The following is an 18,837-nucleotide window of genomic DNA, read 5'->3' on the forward strand; positions in this document are numbered from 1 at the left end:
TGACTGAAGTGCAGTCGTATTGTACAATTTTGCAATTTATTTATGTTTGGCATGATATTTATACTAAATTTTTAATTTCACTGATCACACGTATCGTGAATTGCCACCGCCAGCCATCGCCGGTCGTCTTGTAGCGCCCACCTCGGCATGTACTGTCGTCGCAATAGATTTTACGCATTTGGAGTATGTAGTATTTATTCTAGTCAATGTAGTGTGTTTAGTACTAAATCTAGTCATGTCTAGTCATCGTAGCAATCCACGCGTCAAACACTGTTTTCTAGTTTGTAAGCAGTGGTCTTAAAATTGTAATAAAGCATAATAATATAATTCTGTTTATGGTTTTATTTAAATGACTATTATTGCATTTTGTTTTACTACTACCCTTTTTCTGTTATGTTTTATTTTAACTCCATTTTTGTTATTATCTATTATTGGCGTAAAATTGGCCACTACAAGACGATCGACGAAATTTATGCTTTTTTTTAAGAGATCAAAGACAACAATTTTACATACTTGGGCTTGAAAATAGTAAACTAGCGATCAAAGGATTAATACCAGCGAATGAAATACGAGTCAGGTCAGTCTGATGCAAGACTTTCGTGCATTTTAAGAAATCCTAGTAGTTACCCTGATTTTTAAAAGAAATGTTTTATCGGATGAACACCTTAAATTTTTAAATTAATTCTCATTGGTACACAATTCAGTCAATTTACACATTCTCTTTGGAGTACCAATTTATTTTCCATTGATTATTCGTAATAATTGATCTACTGGCTATTTTAAGTCAATTATCAAATTATTGGCCAATTACAAATTGTCATAATTAAATATCAAAACAGTATTTTTATGACACTGTGTTCATCCTTTTTCCTTTTCGTATAGCTACCATAAGCTTTCGTTGTTTCACTAGCCTTAATACCGTTAATATTGTTTTTGGTGTTGAATGGCTTCCCAGCATGAGCCAGTGCCAAATTAATTTATCTTGAGTTTTGATGTTGTCCGTAGCTAACTTTGCCCATGCATATGACCTGCTCGTCTGTTTTGTTTTTTCCTGCATTTATTAGCTTGAAACGAAGTGGAATTTAAAGATGTCGTCTCGGTTTTTCCTAGACATAGAGTTTTTTTTAAATAATAAATTAAATCGAGAATCTCGAAGGAACCACTCTGTTATTTGTAACAATGTTATTTAATAAAACATCAATGACCAAGATATCTTTAGATTCGACTTCAGTAATCAGTAAAATAGTATCTAATAAGAGTGTGTGTTCTCAGGATGACTTGTCTAATGATATTGAAAGTCTACTAGAAGAAGTAAAGAATGTACAAGCCCGCCTCTCGGATCTGCCCGATGAAAGTCTCGGAGCCATGGAGGAAGGTCTGAGGGTAAGTTTCATTGTAAATATGTCATTTTATTTAGAATTCACTGTCTATCCCACTGACAAGTTATTACTTGGGGTGTTTCTGTACTTTTTTAAATAAACTATTACTTATTATGCCAATCCGGTCTGACTCTACGACAAAGTTGTAAAGGATACATCATCAGTGAGCTGCAAAATTGTATGAACACATTATAAATGGCATTTTTTTCATTAACTGGCCATGTACTTGTGTACAGTTTGCAGCTGTATGTACAGTCGCCATCTGATATATCGGAGCGGCCAAGGTGTTCACAATATCTGAACACGCACTCTAACGCCTTAAAACGCGGAGAGGCGTGTTCAGATATTTGTGAGCACCTTGGCCGCTCCGATATATCTGATGGCGACTGTACAGTAATTTGCAACATATTTATGGCATTAAGACACTTGAATATTTCGGCTCCGTGGCTCGTCTTTAATGCAATACAGTCGATGTCAAGATATTTTAAAAGGTGTCAGCTGAATACATGATATGTACCTGACTATACCTACACTAAATAAATCAATGTATGACATTACCGCGACCGTAAACAACAACGCCTGAGTTAGCTCGCTCTCAGTGCATCTCGCTCATACTGTAATTTTGTTACGAACGAGATGTACTGCGTAGACATAGAATACTCATGGTTGCTCATGGTAAGGGTCCAAACTATTTCTTGCTTCATTACTATAGCTCTAAAATAAAAATACAATACCTAGTCAGGTATATGTCCCTACATTATGATGTACGTAGTTATTTTTACCTAAGTACCTATATCACGTTGTCGAACTAAATAAACAATATGCTCATCATTCACCTACGTCAAATTATACGATTTTATTTATCATTCAATTGCAAGAATCTATTTACATTCCAAAATGAAAGATTTCTTGACATTGGCTCTATGTAGGTACTTAGATTCAAGTGAGAATCAAGATGTTTGCGATTGCATTCGCTGCGTAGATATTTTTTTCTACAGACTGTACCCAAGATTTACACTTTGCAAACTAGCTTAATCTCAAAGATTATTGAAACACCCCAAGAATAAATTTTAAGACAATATCTTCTGCTGCCGAAAGCTACATGATAGATAATTATTGTTACCCAGAGTAAACAAAACTAGAATAAACACAAATCGATCGATCAAACTCCCCATAATAAATTATAGGCAATAACTTACTGATATTTTGTTTGTTCTTGGCAATGACTGCATTTACACTGTTTAGTGGTGATGTCATAAAGGTATCTATTACGACATAGGTTAGTAATAAATAGTTGCGTTTGGCATCATTCAGTAGGGCAGTGTTACTCGGGTCGTGAGGCACTTCGAACCGACAACGAAGTACGAACGCGGGAAATTCGAATTTGAATATCAATATTTTTATTTAGAGCGTGAGTGTAAAGTTTAGTGAATTAGAAGCGTAATTGAATACTATTCGATAAAGGTAATAATAAAATAAGTATATAATAAATGTCTATTAAGAAAACGTGGATATTTACACAAAAAGATAGTAAGTACAGTGACCTTAGAACAGAAATAGTGTTTTATTTGTTAAGATAATAACCATTTAAAAAATATATAAACAAACATTACGTTACGGTGGACAGTTTTCACGCCGGTACGTTTAAAATGAGTGGTTTAGTGATTTATTGCCACAAAATGCCACAATCTAGTAAACATAGTTTAAACGCCACTATAAAAGCTTAAAACAACTCGGTTTCATACCGGCAATGTTCCCTTCAACCGAGAGGCTGTAAAATCAACTTTATAGCTAGATATTATCGTCCGTTTTGAAGGAAACATCTAAAGTTATACTGTGTTTATTTATAAACAAACAATGATGGAATGTAGAACACTTTAAATATAAATTTGAGAGATTACGACACCGCGTGTTGATATATGTTAACTAATAATACTTAGCTGAAGTAGGTCTCTAAAACATAGACATTTTGTAAAAAATTTATAGATGAAAAATCGAAACTATATTTCACATTTAAACTCTCATACTAATAGCAGCACTCTTTACTGACCATCCTTATTTATGATATTATAAATATTAATTTATAGTAAACGCGAAAGTAACTTTGTCTATCTATTACCTCTCCACGCCTAAACCGTTGAACTGATTTAGATGAAATTTGCTATCGAGATAGTTTGAGGCCCGAGGAAGGACATGGGATAGTTTTTATTAAGTAATCACCATCATTATCATTGTCCCACGCAGGCGAAGTCAAGGCCAGTGGCAAAAGTTTACACTATTTACGGTTTATGAATTTGTCAGCAGTGTGGAAGATGTACAATCACAGTATTCCTAAGAATTCAGCATGGTGATGCCATTCGCAGTACTAAGTATAAGGAGAATTACGTCATGTGTTTATTTAGATATTTCCTCATAACATAATATCACACTTTAAAATAGTACCTTTACTTATTGTTAAGCGTGAACAAACTTAAGAGCTGATCTATGCGAGCAGGCGAATATTGTTTGTAATTCTACTGGGAAAATCTTAGAGTAGGTATCTCGTCGAATGACACCCATTTTTACCCGACTACGGCAACGCAAAAGGAGGGTTATGATTTTGACCGGTATGTTTACTCTTTTTTTTTTGTAATTTATTTAAAATTTTCAACTTATGTTTCAGGAGGGCATTTCCGTTCTCAGCAAGTGTGATGAGGCGGCGGAACTTCTGGAGAGTAAAATGATGGAGTATCGACAAGAGGCTGAGATCCAAAGCCTGAGCCGTGAAGTGGTAGTCATCAGGGCCAGGATATCTAAATTGCTGCTTCAGGCGAGGCAGGGACTTGATATCATCGAGGTAAGAAAGGTAAATAGAGCTTTCTTTTTTCGTTTGCGCGTGTTGTATAATTTTTAGTAACTGGTCATAAAGTAGGTATTTATTTATTTGTTTTTTTTTTATCACATAATTAATTCAACAATGCACTCCCGGCCGCAAAAATGCATATTCAATTTAATTCATCTTGTGTCAGTACAATTTTGCAGCACGATAGCGTGCTGCAAAATTGCAACAATGTAGCCGAATTAATGATATAATTAATAATTACGACCATGTCGACCGTACAGCCAATATAAAGTTAAAATTGTTTGTGAAATTTTAAATGTAGGTATTTTTTTGTAAGTCACACCATAGTTTATTTATTAATAAAAGTTGATTAAGGATGCTGTCCCATCCATACATGTGATCCAATATTTTTATTCAGCAAGTTTAACTTTATTGCTGCTTTTGCTAACAATCGCTCGAATAACTATAGAACCGCTGAACGTCCGTATATCCATCTCAAAATACAAAATAAGTACAAAATACTTAAACCCCGCTAGGATGAGCGGTCTGATATGAGTATTCCGATAAGCACTTAACATGGTATTCTTTTATTATATAATTTGTGGGTTGGATAATTAGTGACATAACAATTTTACTAACTTTTTTTAAACAATTGCACAATTTGCAGATTAGTATATCCTCCTAAGGCCCAAGGTCCTACTTATAGTACTTCTTCAGTTCGAGGAAATATAAACCATATTCAAATGGAACAGAGTCGCTTTTGCTTTGTTTCGTTCCATTTTGAAACAACGCAAAATCAACTCAATTTCCTACACTAGAGGTTCAAATTTCAATTCCAAATTTTGGATTTTTCAATTGTATGGCTGGGACTTAGGAGGCTATATTTTATTTGATTTCAATATTATCTAATTTAAATAACCTATCAAATATTTTTCATAATATTCTAAATCTCTATTCAACACTTTCAGGACGCTAAAGTAGAGGTGGCCCGTCAAGCCAAGGAAATGGAAGACCAGAAAGTAAAGATTGCTCAACTGGATAAATGGCTTGAAAGGATAGACCATGAACTGAAGGAGTCTACTAAGTCCGAAATATTAACCGAAGAAGATATTATAAAATATATTGAAATCTACGAAAAATACATTAGGGAATATGAAGAGTACGAAGTTATATTAAAGTCTATTACTATAATTGGTCTTGATAAATCTAGTCAGTCAGTGAATGAAAAGCTTAAAGCTACGCAACAATCGTTAGTGGAAACGAAGAATCTAGTCATTGTAGAGATAGAACGGTTAAGGCAGGTATTACTACAGATGAGATCTGTGGCTGAGGTGGTAGAAGAGGATATATCTCAAACGGATAGGACGATCGACTCAACATCTATGCCTGAAGAAATTGTTTCTCCTAGAGAAAGCGAAATTGTTAAACAAGAAGTGAGTGAGGTCCCAAGTGAGAAGTCTAGTGAAAAGAAATTGAGTGAGAAAAAATCAAGTAAAAAGAAGTCTACTAAAAAAGGAGAGAAAGACAAAGTCGTTGTAACAGAAGAAAAACCAACTCACACGATTGAGACCCAAACAGGGCAAAGTCTCAGATCGGAATCCCCGCCAGTTACAGATAAATCCATCATGTGTGAGCCAGAAAAGAAAACGACACAGGATGCTTCCATTACCTGTGCCCCACCAATGGACGTTGAAATCCAAACAAGTGAGCCACTCTCAGAGAAAAAAGAAATCCTAGAGAATATTCAAGTAAGGCAAACTGTTACTGGTGGCCATGAAATATTTGAAATCGCTACTCGCCCTGTTGCTAGAAACCAGCAAATTGATGAGCAATCATTGCTTGTTGACGCTAATTACAAAGATGATAGTCAAGGTAAAGATTCACATCTAAATATAACACACACCTTACCTCAGTCATTTGAAACTGTCATGGTCGAACCTGACGAAACGACGACTGAGGTAGTTGTTGATGCAGATGGTACTAAGAGAATTATTGTGAAAAAAGTGAGAAAGACTTTAGTAACTCGCCAACAATTGGTTCACAGTCGCCGCCAAACCACACAAATGATCTCAGATGGTACCCAAGAGCAATCATTTTCACAAATAACTTTGAAAGAAGATAAAGGATCTACTTCGACAATGCTAGGAGATGGTGGCGTTCAAAGGGTTGAATACCAAACCTATGGTGGTCAAGTTGTATCAGGAATACCTGGAGGTGAAGTAACCATCCAAGAATTTTCCTCAAGGCCTGGAGTGGTTGTAAAATTAGAAGAATGCCTAAACCCTGAAGAAATCTTACAGTTGGCGGAAACCGAAGGCCAGCAACATATCCAAACCTCGTCCTCTAGCGTCACTGCTGTCGTACAACAAGTTACCAAACGAATAGTAAAAACGAAACGACGTATAATACGCAGAGTAGTAATCATAGACGGCAAAGAGCATGTAACGGAGGAAGTGATTGAGGAGCCTGATGATGTTGAAGTATATGAAGAGCAAATACCAAGAGTTTCGATTAGCGTCAAAGATCAAGGTGGTGTGCAGTTTGAGGAAATTGATGACGCTGGTGATGATCATAAAGATGACAAAAGACCTCTATCAGATATGAGCAAAGATCCCAAAAATACAGGAGAAACAAAACCTAAATCTGGAGACAAACCCGACGATCAACCCAAAGATAAACCAGATGATAACAAAAAACCTCTAAAAGGTGAAAGTCCAGAAACAAAACAAACAAAAGATGTACGTGAACTGTCCAGCGACTTTATTCAAATGGAAAGCCAATCCCATTCACAGTACACTGAGTCAAGCACAATTACCAAACATTCAAGAGAATTATCTCCAACACAGACATTTACTATATCCGAAACCTATGAAATCGTTCCTGAAAAGACACAAAACCAAGAAATCTATCACATCCAACCAGACGGAACCCACGCTACGCGTGTAAGTGAAATCAGTAAGGCAAAATCAGATGATCATACACTTAAACATCAACCGAAAGACAAATCACTTGATGATGATAAACCTCTTAAGGTCGACAGATCAGATAAAGACGTAAGTGCGTTGTCTAAAGACTTCATCCAAATGGAAAGTCAGCGTCATTCACAATATGCAGAGTCTAGTACAACTACCAAACAGTCACAAATGAGAGAAACATCCCCTGTGGAGTCAGTAATATTTTCTCAAGCGGGAGAAAATATACCTGAAGTAGGAGACATTCAAGAAACCTATTACGTTCAGGAACCACAAGACCCTAGATCCACGTTTATAAGCGAAGGTTATCAACAATCAACGTTACAAACGGCGTCATCAAACATTGCTACAACTGTTCAAAAAGTAACAAGAAAAATAACTAGAACTCGAAGACGTATCATAAAACATATACAAATAATTGATGGCAAGGAGCACGTCACTGAAGAAATCATTGACGAACCTGATGACGTTGAGATTATTGAAGAGGAACCTAAGGTGTCTACTCATACAATTCAAGAACAAGGAGTCAAGACAAAACGTATTAAAATAATACGCCAGGTACAGATCATAGATGGGAAAGAACATATTACAGAACAGATTGTTGAAGAACCTGATGATGAATTTATTCCGGAAACAACTGTTAGCACTGAAATCGATGTTAGTATCGATAAACATCCATCGATTGTTCCTGAAGGTAGGATTGACAAAAATACCCAAGAATTACCTGTACCCTCAACTACAGAATTACATTCGTTGATTGTAGACGTGACAAAGAATTCAACAACTAGTGATTTAAACACACAGTACTCGCAACCTGGAACTAAAGAAGTTGATACAACTAAAGGAATAGGTAAAGATCATGTCGATTTGGAGGACCCAGTAAAGAAGGTAGCAGCCATCGAACCAATCGTTGATAAATCTAATGAAGCTTCTGAAAAAGAAACCACAAAGGAATCATCCAGTCCTCTGCCAAGTCCTGCTAGGAAATCGAAATCAACGTCCCCAAGCAAGCGAGTGACATTTGTTGACAAATTGACTGAAAAGTCAAATCCCGAAGACACAACTAAAGATCAAGAAACAAAGTGGGATGCAATTGAACTAGAAAAATCATTGCAATCTACTCAAATCGTCACAGATTTGACTTCTGCAAGGCAAATTACGGAAACAGAAATTGCTGGGTCTTCTGTAGACGAACAAAATAAATTTACAGATGATATTTCTGCAATAGATGAAAGGGGCGTTGAATTGCCGAAAACACATCAAATTAAGCCTAATACCGAAATTGATAGAAATATTCAAGTAGAAGAGATAACTACTCAAGAACAAAAATCCGAAACTATTCCAACTGCAAGCATCGACTCTAAACTAGGTGCCACTCTAGACTTTATTTCAAACGAAAGAGCGCACGCTTTACATCCAGAGACAAAACAAGATACTGAAAAAAGGACTACATCTGAAACACCAAGCTTCTCTTATGATACTGTTTCCCCCCAGAAATTAGAACCATCTAATGCTTTAGAAATTCAGTTGCCAAGTGAATCACACTCTCGGAAACTTAATGAAATCAAACTAACAAAACCAGATACTGCTAGTACTAGTTATACCGTAAGAGAAACTACTGAATCCGTTTCGCCTAATCAGTTAGCACTAGAAGGTGATGTAATAACTTCTACTGCCGTAGATAAGGAAAAAGAAAAGTTGCATACCCTCGAAGTCACTGAAGTAGAAAGTTCTCGTACAGTAGACATTGATTCGGTAGAAGGTAACGTGTCTGAATCAATAAAATTAGACATCACAATTGTAGATAATCCTAAATCGCAAGACACTCACAAAGTGGATGAAGTAGAAAAACCGACATTAACGGAAAAACAACCAATAGCTGAAACAGACATTAGCACAGAGTCACCAAACGCTATTGTTGATGTTACTAAGAATATTACAAGCTTGGAAGGACAAGTACCTAAAAAGCGTGGAAAGAAGGCAAAAAATAAAGACTTGTCCGCTGAGAAAATATCTGTAGGCAATAAACCACATGAAAAACCTATTAAATCTGTCATTCAGCCAACGGTGGATGAAATTGAAAGTAATAATTTGACTCCAAAAGTTTCTGATGTTCAACCAGATCAAAAGGATGCGGATGCTAAATCATCTACTGTCCAACATAAAGACTCTGGGTCAAAATATGATATTAATCTACTCCTTGAAGCAGAACGCGCAGATTCTCATTTGAGACAAAAACCAAACCTTGATGTTCAAACGAAACCTTTACAAACTGTTGATGTAACAATGTCGATTTCCAAAACCGATGTCGTAAAAACAGACGAGCCTAAAGTACATCTTGACATGAAAGTTGAAAACTTTGAAACCACACAATCAACAATTGTCAAAAAAGATATTGATGTAAATTTACCGAGTGAAGTAAAGATAGTAGAAGATCTTTCTCAAACGGTCTCAGTGGATGAAAAACTTAAGGATGACGTCATTCAAGAACCAACACCTGTTCCTGTATCCAATGACCCTATTAAAGAACAGAAGACCCCAGAAATTAGTGCCCAAATTAAAATTGAGGAAACAGATCAAACATCAATTGGAACCGATGTCGTTAAAACAGACGAGCGTAATTTTGAAACCACACAATCAACAATAGTCAAAAAAGATATTGATGTCAATTTACCGAGTGAAGACAAGATAATAGAAGATTATCCTCAAACGGTCTCAGTGGATGAAAAACTTAAAAATGACGTCATACAAGAATCAACACCTGTTCCTGTATCCAATGACCCTATCAAAGAACAAAAGACCCCAGAAATTAGTGCCCAAATTAAAATTGAGGAAAAAGATCGAACCTCAAGTGGAACACCAGATGCCTCTAATGATGCGGATGTTAAATCATATGCTATCCAACACAAAGACTCTGGGTCAAAATATGACATTAATCTACTCCTTGAAGCAGAACGTGCAGATTCTCATTTGAGACAAAGACCTAACCTTGATGTTCAAACGAAACCTTTACAAACTGTTGATATAACAATGTCGATTTCTAAAACCGATGGCGTAAAAACAGACGAGCCTAAAGTACATCTTGACATGAAAGTTGAAAATTTTGAAACCACACCATCAACAATTGTCAAAAAAGATATTGATGTAAATTTACCGAGTGAAGTAAAGATAGTAGAAGATCATTCTCAAACGGTCTCAGTGGATGAAAAACTTAAAGAGGACATCATACAAGAACCAAGACGTGTTTCTGTATCCAATGACCCTAATGATCAGAAGACCCCAGAAATTAGTGCCCAAATTAAAATTGAGGAAACAGATCAAACATCAAGTGGGACACCAGATGCCTCTAAAGATCACAGAAAAAGTAAAAAGAAAAAGAAACGCAAACCTACGCCTAACGCAAGCTTAGAGGAATCTACCAAATCAGAGTTGCCTATAGAGATGCCTGAAGATAAGAGTATTATTGATACTGATAGCTCATCTCTCAGTCATTACATCGAGCTACCAACTTCGCCGGCTTTAGATTCACCCAAACCTACCGAAGATATTCTAGAACCTAAAGTAGAATCATTAGAACCAGATTCATTCGCTGAATCTGAAAGGGCTGCTGAAGAGAAGGGTTACGAGGCAGAAGAAATATCTCAGGGACCAACACCAGTACCTAAAAAGAGGCAAAAGAAACGCAAGGCCCATGGCGTTAGTGAAGAAACAACTTACCCTAAAGAAACCACGGCAGAGTCTGATGACACATCATTGTCAAGTCCACTTGAAATCACAGAGCCCACACAAGAAAAGAAAGGAAAGAAAAAGAAGGGAAAGAAAAAGACACCTACTGATCCAGAAGAGGTAGAAGAATCTGAACCAGCTCAAAAATTGGAGCATAAGCCAGAAAGTCCAAAAATAGGCAGCGAGAATATAGAGTCTCCTAAAGATGAATCATACCATACAATGAGTGAGACTTCTGACATAAGCACGGTTAAGATAATTGAGGAATGCGTTCAAAGTAGCCCTGAATCTTTACACAAGGAAGTTACGACTACTGTGACTTTCCCAGTGCCTGTGGTTGAAAAAATTCCAACGCAAGAGTACTCTGTCCAAACATCTCCGGAATTATCTGAATCAATTAAAGATGGCAAAGAACAGCTAAAACCGGAAACAGTGGCCATTGAGCTACAGACATCTCCTACACCTGTCATTGAAACTGTAGTACAAACTACTCCTCGGGATGAAAAAGACATGGACACTCAGACAATTGAAGATATCATAACAGTAGCAGAAAAAGTACCTGTCGTCGACACTGAAATTCAAACTAGTAGAACGGAAACGCCACAAAAGATGGAGCAGATTGAAGCGACAACTCAAGTGATTGCACACGATATAGTTACTCCGGAAGAAAAGTTTTCTCAAACTTCATCACCTATTGAGGATACGGAAGTTAAATCCGAAACAGCAGAAATAGTAACAGACTCTAAAGAAATTCAAACATCTCCCTTGCCGGCAGTACAAAAAGATGAAAAAGGTACCGGAATTTCCATCGAAACAGTTGAAACTGATATCCAAACTATACAAGATATTATCGACCAGGAAACATGCACAACGCCAGTACCAGAAAAAGAAGTTGTTGAAATGAGTATACAGACGCCCGATTTACCAGTGGTTAGCATATCTACTCAATCAGATTATGTTGAACCTGAAAGAAAAGTCGAAACGGCTGAAGTATCATCACCAACACCTCCTAAACCAGAAGTTTTTGATGTAAGTCAACAAACGTCGCCAAGATCGCCAGAAGAACCTGTAATTACAGCAGAAAAACAACCTGAAATACCATTGAAGAAAGAAGTTATTTCAGTCGATAGCACTCAACAGACTACTCCTAGAGAAACAATTGTTGAAGTTGCAACAACTAGGCCAGTCGATTTAGAACTAACGGAAATACAGGCACTGACTATTGATAGTACTCAACAGACATCTCCAAGAGTTTATTCGGAAGATTCAATATCGACATCGACTGAAGAACCTTATGAAATACACTTACGAGCACAAATAACAATTCCAGAAGCGACCAATGACTTCCTTGACAATGAACGACAAGTGGAAGCTCCACAGTCTATTCTCGGAGACAGACAAAAACCAAAAAAGAGGAAAAATAAGCGGAAGATGGAATCACCAGGAGCTCAGACACCAGAAAGCCTCTCCGATCCTATAACGACAGAATTACTTATGTCTGTAACGCCAACAAGCGAAGACTACACAAGTAAAGACACGTCATCGATAGATGAGGGTATTTCTCAGTTAGCTAGCCCTGTGTCACCAGACCGCCAGGAGCTTAGTAATCAACACAAATTAACTTATTCTGACGTCGTCCAGCGATCAAAGTCCAAATCTCCCTCTCCCACTAAATCGATCCACTTCTCTCGAAAACCTGAGAAAGCAAGACTGTTTGATGCCTTAGAGAAAAGAACGCAATCCCTGACAGAGTCTCCAAGGAAAGTGCCCGACGATTCAATGGCTATTGTTGTTCTGGATCAGTCTGTAGAGAAATCATATGATTCTGTTGTCAACAAAGAACTTCAAAATCTTAAGAATGCTATTGGTACTAATGATCCGTCAAGGGTTGAGAGGAGCATTGTAGTCATCATAGAAACTATATCTATGTGGTTGGAAGAAATCCAATACAAAATTCAAACCGAAGCTATTGCCTATGGAGAATCCGTTAATGAAGCGCAACGATTAACATCCTTACAAGGATACATTCAAAGTCTAAAAGAAATAATTGAAATTACCGAAGTAAATGAAGAAATTGTAACTCTTATTGAAATGCTAACTCGGCAAGCAGATGCGGTCAATGATCTAAATCGTCAAAGCTCGACCACGGTAAAAGAAGTTGAAAAAGACTGGGTGAAGCTCTTGGACGATACTGACAAACTGTACCAGTCTGTCAACAAGGTAAAATCTAAGCTTGATGATATCATTCTGTCTGATATTCCAACACAACAAAAATTAGACAAATTGGATAAACTAGAGAACGAAAATGTAAGTAATTCTGATTCAGTCACTAAAATGTTCCGCCGGTATCGAATTTTAGTAGAAAACAACATAAAGCGGGAATGTCCAACTACTCTGTACGCTTGCGATGATGATACTAAGCAGGTAGAAAATTCGATCAATACCGAAAGGGATCGTTTGCTTCAGTTGTCTGCATTAGCCGAGGAATATGAACAAACATTACAAGATTTTGGACAAATAACCGATGTAGCAGAAGCGCTGCTAGACGGAAAAATAATTGTATCTGATTTAGACCACTTACATGAAGAAATCCAAAAACACAGAAAGTTCTTCGTCAATCTGAGCCACTGCAGAGCCATCCTCGAATCTTTAGAAGATAATTTGGATAGTGAAACAAGATCCAAGTATTCATCTTTACATAATTCGCTACACGATCGTGCTACAGTAATTATTGACAGAGCAGCAGGTCGCGCTCAACAGATGACTTTGGCAGCATCTCGATGGACCACGTTAGAACAAGGCATGAGAGAAGAACAACAGTGGCTGAGGGTAGCACACCAGAGGATACCTGACCTCACTAATGTCACATCTATCGACCACGAGCAATATATCAACTTATACCAATCCGTCAGCTTAGATGTATCACATCATCATGCAAAGATCCTACGCCTATTGTCGGTCACTGATGGACTGCAAAACCTCATTGTTTGTTCCGGGTTAGAAACTGAATGTTCTGTAGCCCTCGATACATTGCTCAAGCTACAGGAAGATGTGGATTCTCGACTCATTCGACTGACGGCCTTTAAAGAAAACTGGATGACTTATGACTTCATTGTAGAAAGAATAGAGAATTGGATGAAGATCGCTAATATGGAGCTTGAACACATTACTCCTGAAAATATTACAACAACCGGAAACCTGCGTCGGTTTTGGGAACTCAAGGCCCAACACGAAGTTCATAACAATCTTAAAAATGAGTCCGGTGTCCAATTTGAAAAAGCATTAGAAATTTTACCAATATCTGACGAAATGGTTCAGCGTCAATTCTTTTCAAAAATAGAAGACGAATGGCGGGAAATTGCCGCCAAAATTGATAGCTTACATTCTTCTGCCATTCAAAGTATTTCCGACCGTGACGTGTCCACTGGCGAGAAACTCAATATCTTGGAAGATGAAATTCGAGAACTACGTGCGTCTCTCGATAGCTTGAAGACAGTTATAAGAAGCGAAGACGAATTAAATCTTTACATCGAGAGACTTCAAGTAATGACTGGCCGCGTTGACAGAATACAGAACGAGCTCAGTAGGCTGAGCTTACTGCCTACTGCGGAGTCTGATCGCTTGGGGGCCCTGTTGTCCCAGTCGTGCAACTTAGATGACCAGATTGCCGAGGAGCTGGAGCGCAGCATGCTCTTGAAAGAGAAGATGGTGCAGGTTCAAGCCGGAATAACTCGTTGTCAGAAGAATCAACGTCGTGGCCGCCTCACTCTCGAGGAGTGCGCGGCCGCGGAACGACTCGGCAGCGACGTGGTGGAACGAGCATCCGAGACGTGCGACAGACTTCTAGAAGATCTCTCGGCGCAATGGAGAGACATACGAGCGCTCAATCAGGCGCTACATACCTTGCCGACATGTCTTCGAGTATCCGTTTCGCTTACGGATTTGGAAAGAGACATCACAGGACTTCAGGTGAGCTTCAAAATTTTGAACTATCCAGTTCCCATAAGCAAACTTGTAAGACAAGACCCTTGGGTCTACAATTTATTAATTACTTCTTTCATTATAATTTAATATGACACTATCTTCAGCTACAACATCTCTTACAGTTCTAAATTAATTTCTCTATCGCCTATATAGGAGAGTCACTCGCAACTAGAAACTGAAGCGAGCGAGCTGAGCGCGCGTCTGCGGGCCAAAGTTCAGCTGTGGCGGCGGTTCGAGCGGCAGCTGGAGCTGGTGCAGGGCGCTGTCCGCGAGGCCGACTACATGGCCGAGCTGCTCACCGTGCAGGGCCAGGTCGACTACGATCGTCTGCTCAAGGCCACAGAGAAATTAGAGGTGACTTTTTGTTATTTAACGCATTCATTGCCGCGCAAGCTACACGGTCCGGTTGTAGCCGATAACGCGTTTATTCCGCTTTGTGTCGCGAACGAAAATCCTGTCTCTTATTCACAGCCAGCAAGTCGCGGGCAGTAAATATGTATGTTAAGAAAACTGCTTTGTTACCAAACTGAGGCCTGTTACGTTAAACTTGCAGTACAAGCAAGGACCTCTTATTAGACTTCCGCAGGTATTGCAAGTTACCAGCTTTCATGAAAAGATCCCCTAGTAGACTAGCGCAACTTGCCCGGTGACTCATTGCCGTGCAACATCAAGTAATTGCCAAAGGCCATATTACCAAAACAGTGATCAAGCATTATCAGAGGTCATGATTGCCGTCTTTCTGCCTATTTTCAAAATGAAAATATTTATTTTTTTATTTCCATCTGAAGACTGTGTTTAAATGTTACAAGAGTTTTTTCTCACCAGACGCTAAGCGAGTCGCTGTCTCGTCGCTCGGGCGAGCTGGTGGGCGAGCTGCGAGCGTCGGCGGCGCCGCTGGCGTCCACCGCCGAGCCCGCCGTCGCCGCCAAAATGCAGCGCGAGCTGGATGACGCCGCCGCCGCTTACGAGCACACGTGCAGGAACCTGACGCAGCTGTGTGACAAGTCAGTACATAATCAATAGTCAACCAGTTAAATCCTAAGAACGTGCTGGAATTTAATCCTTTTTTTTACTAACAAGGTTAATTGGAACTATTTGTTTAAAAAAGGTTTATGGTCCTACTTTCAATGAAATTCTTCTTATTAGGAGAAGTTAGAAGGCAACGTAATGTAAGAAAATGTAATCGCATGTTAATAGTTATTTGTTTTACAAGGGGGCAAAGTTGTTGTTTAACCGCTCGTGCTAATATTGATACCAGAGCAAGCGAAAGATTCCAAAAATGGAATCTTGAGCGTTGCGAGGGGTTCAAAGCACGAGGGTTAAACAAAATTTGCCTCCGAGTGAAACACAAAATTTTTCACCACACCAACCCGAAGCATATATTAAATGTAAAATATCAAACAAAATCAAAATTAAATCAAATCCAAATGAATGTTATTAAATATTTATCATCCAAAATCATCATTTAAAAGTCAATCCTACCAGCAAACATAAGAAAACAACTCAAAATTTGTATTTGATTACCTTGCCTCACATGTGAATAAAATGCAACTTTGCTATCAGTTTTTGAAGTGCAAAGTAAGTCTTTCCGAGCTGGTGTGGTGAAAAATAATTTTTCCTAACACACAACACACAACATAACATTTTCCTAAAAAAGGTGACTGACTAAATACATAATGTAATTTTAAGAATTCTTAAGCTTAAATTTTAGATAATCTTATTCCTACACCAGTAAGACAATGTTTACTCTGTTACAGATACCACAAAGCGGTCGAGCTATGGAAGCGGTACCGCGATGCCGCGGCCGCCGTGCGGGCCTTCGCCGAGCAACAGGAGGGTCGGCTGCACGCGCTGCGACCCGCTGAAGCACCCACCATTGCCCAGGTTAGTTTACTTCTAGCAGTTTCTTTGCTTCACTCAGGCGGTTGGCGAGGAGTTAACCTCGTAAGACCCAATGTGCACTACAATTAACACTCTGTTTCAATCTAATTCGAACCTTTTGAAGACGAAATAAAGTAGCATTTATATTGTTTCATTGTTTTCTAAAAGAAACCAAAGTCACCCTAATGAACTATATAACAAGGTCCAAATGAAAAACTGGGAAACTTTGTATGGTGGGCCTTACGAGGTTAATACATAGTGTCATTGACTCGGTAAAGTGAAATACTTATATGTTTGTTTGAGTGCGACTGCTCAGTGTAGGTCTCAAACTAGATTGAGTAATAAAATAAAGCTTCCTTCAATACGAAACCAACCGTCTTAGTTAAGTGGTAGGGCTGGAGTTTATTTATTTATTTTATTTATTGATTGAGAAACAAACGGTCATATACAAAAATGTGTACAAAAATATGTTGTATTATATACAAGACCTACAGTTTCCTTTAAATACTCTTCATGTCCTTATTTTGTCAACTTATGTATGTTTTCTGGCTTTGCAATCAGTAATAGCAGGAGCTAAGCCGGTAATTTTGATACACGTAGAATTTGAATACAGCTTATTGCTTGCGTGACTGTCCAATGTCCAAAATTATCATCTTTTGTGTATGTAAGTGCGCTTGGTCAAACGTTCAGTATTATGTCATTTAAAATCAGCGATACAGTTAGGTAGGTAGCTTATTATGTGGATAAAACCTTAGTTTCGTAGTAGTTTTGATGACACAAAAGAAAGAACTCCTCGTAGCTTTTAATGACAGTTACCCACCCTAAAATAAACCTTATGGATTGTATTTATTATGAACCCATTATGGTTAATTATAGCTAAATTAATAGCTAGCTAGGCCCAACTCGGCCCTTTTATAAGTTTCTCTGTAGAGTTAGCCAGCCGTGTTGAAACTTGAAAGTGTATACAGAAGGCAAAGGTCTCTAAAACAAGAAACGGTCAGGATAGGGTTGAACAAGACAGTCTCACAACACAACCTTTGTGTTTGAAGCCGTTGGTCAATAAGCCAGAACATAACGGCGTTGTGGAACGCTAAGTAAACGATAACTGCGCACTGCGCAAACATTTCGGTAGAGCGCAAAAAATACGGTGACGCACTAACATTTTTGATCGCTAGCATAAAATATATTATACGGACATAAAAAGTATACGAGTATAAGTATACATACAGGATATAGTAATTATTTTGCATTTTTTTTTTTAATTTATTTATCATAAAGTACACAACACTTTTATAAACATTATATTCCTCGCCAAACTGCAATTGCAGTTTGTTGGCGAGATCGCGCTCATCTTCACAAACATACATATTATGCTATGCACTAAATACTAAACTTAACTTAACAACTAAATTCAGGTAAAGGTATATTTTATTTCGATCTATAATTAGCTGATTTCCATGCATCGTTAATGTGTTTGTTTTTAATATTTTGTTAATGTATTTGTCTATACTGACAACACAATAAAGTCAACAAATCAAATCTAATCAAATCAAAACATTTATTTTCAAACAAAACACAACAAACAAACACAAACAAACGTTGTTTGTTTTTTTAACAAAGAACTAAGCAAGTAGTTTCTTGCTTGTCTTATTGAATCAGACATCATTGTACTGCGGGTAGGTAAATAAAGATTTCAACGAAACAAATAAAATAACCTTAACGCATTCACTGCCACTGACGCATATATGCGTCACCGTGACTTTCACCCTGTGCCTTTGACGCACAGACGCGTTCATAATATATAGTGACATCAAAGTGCGGCACCTGGTAAATGTCCAGGAAAAGAGGGTGGCAGTGAATGCGTTAATAAGAAAAACCTTTACCTACTAGTAAGTCGGACTCCTACACATTGTACAGAATTGGGTTTTATGTCTTTGTTGCCATTGCGCACAACATGTATGTAATTTTTTTTAATATTTATAAAGCCTGTCTAGGTGTACACCTACCTACTTTTGGCTATTGAGTCTATACTATAGGTACCTACGCTATAGTATTCAAAATATCCGAAAATGCC

General features: G+C 37.9%; 2 protein-coding genes across 10 annotated transcripts in view; one reads left to right on the top strand and one right to left on the bottom strand.

The window, feature by feature from the left end:
* The window catches only part of LOC134665398 (muscle-specific protein 300 kDa), a 204,405-nt gene that overhangs the window by 163,844 nt on the left and 21,724 nt on the right, over positions 1-18,837 (top strand). For 8 of the 9 annotated variants that reach the window (XM_063522347.1, XM_063522371.1, XM_063522414.1 and 5 more), the window contains 6 exons: positions 1,273-1,383; positions 4,042-4,224; positions 5,169-14,867; positions 15,036-15,236; positions 15,708-15,886; positions 16,640-16,766. In XM_063522347.1, coding sequence (XP_063378417.1) covers positions 1,273-1,383; positions 4,042-4,224; positions 5,169-14,867; positions 15,036-15,236; positions 15,708-15,886; positions 16,640-16,766 — 10,500 coding nt within the window. The remainder of the gene's footprint in view (positions 1-1,272; positions 1,384-4,041; positions 4,225-5,168; positions 14,868-15,035; positions 15,237-15,707; positions 15,887-16,639; positions 16,767-18,837) is intronic. The other variant, XM_063522355.1, reaches the window with a different exon arrangement.
* LOC134665842 (protein croquemort-like) overlaps positions 1-18,837 on the bottom strand; it is a 407,398-nt gene that overhangs the window by 130,672 nt on the left and 257,889 nt on the right. The gene's annotated exons all lie outside the window — the stretch shown is intronic.

This window comes from Cydia fagiglandana, chromosome 1 (genome assembly GCF_963556715.1).
Source record: "Cydia fagiglandana chromosome 1, ilCydFagi1.1, whole genome shotgun sequence".
In the NCBI taxonomy this organism is placed as follows: domain Eukaryota; kingdom Metazoa; phylum Arthropoda; class Insecta; order Lepidoptera; family Tortricidae; genus Cydia; species Cydia fagiglandana.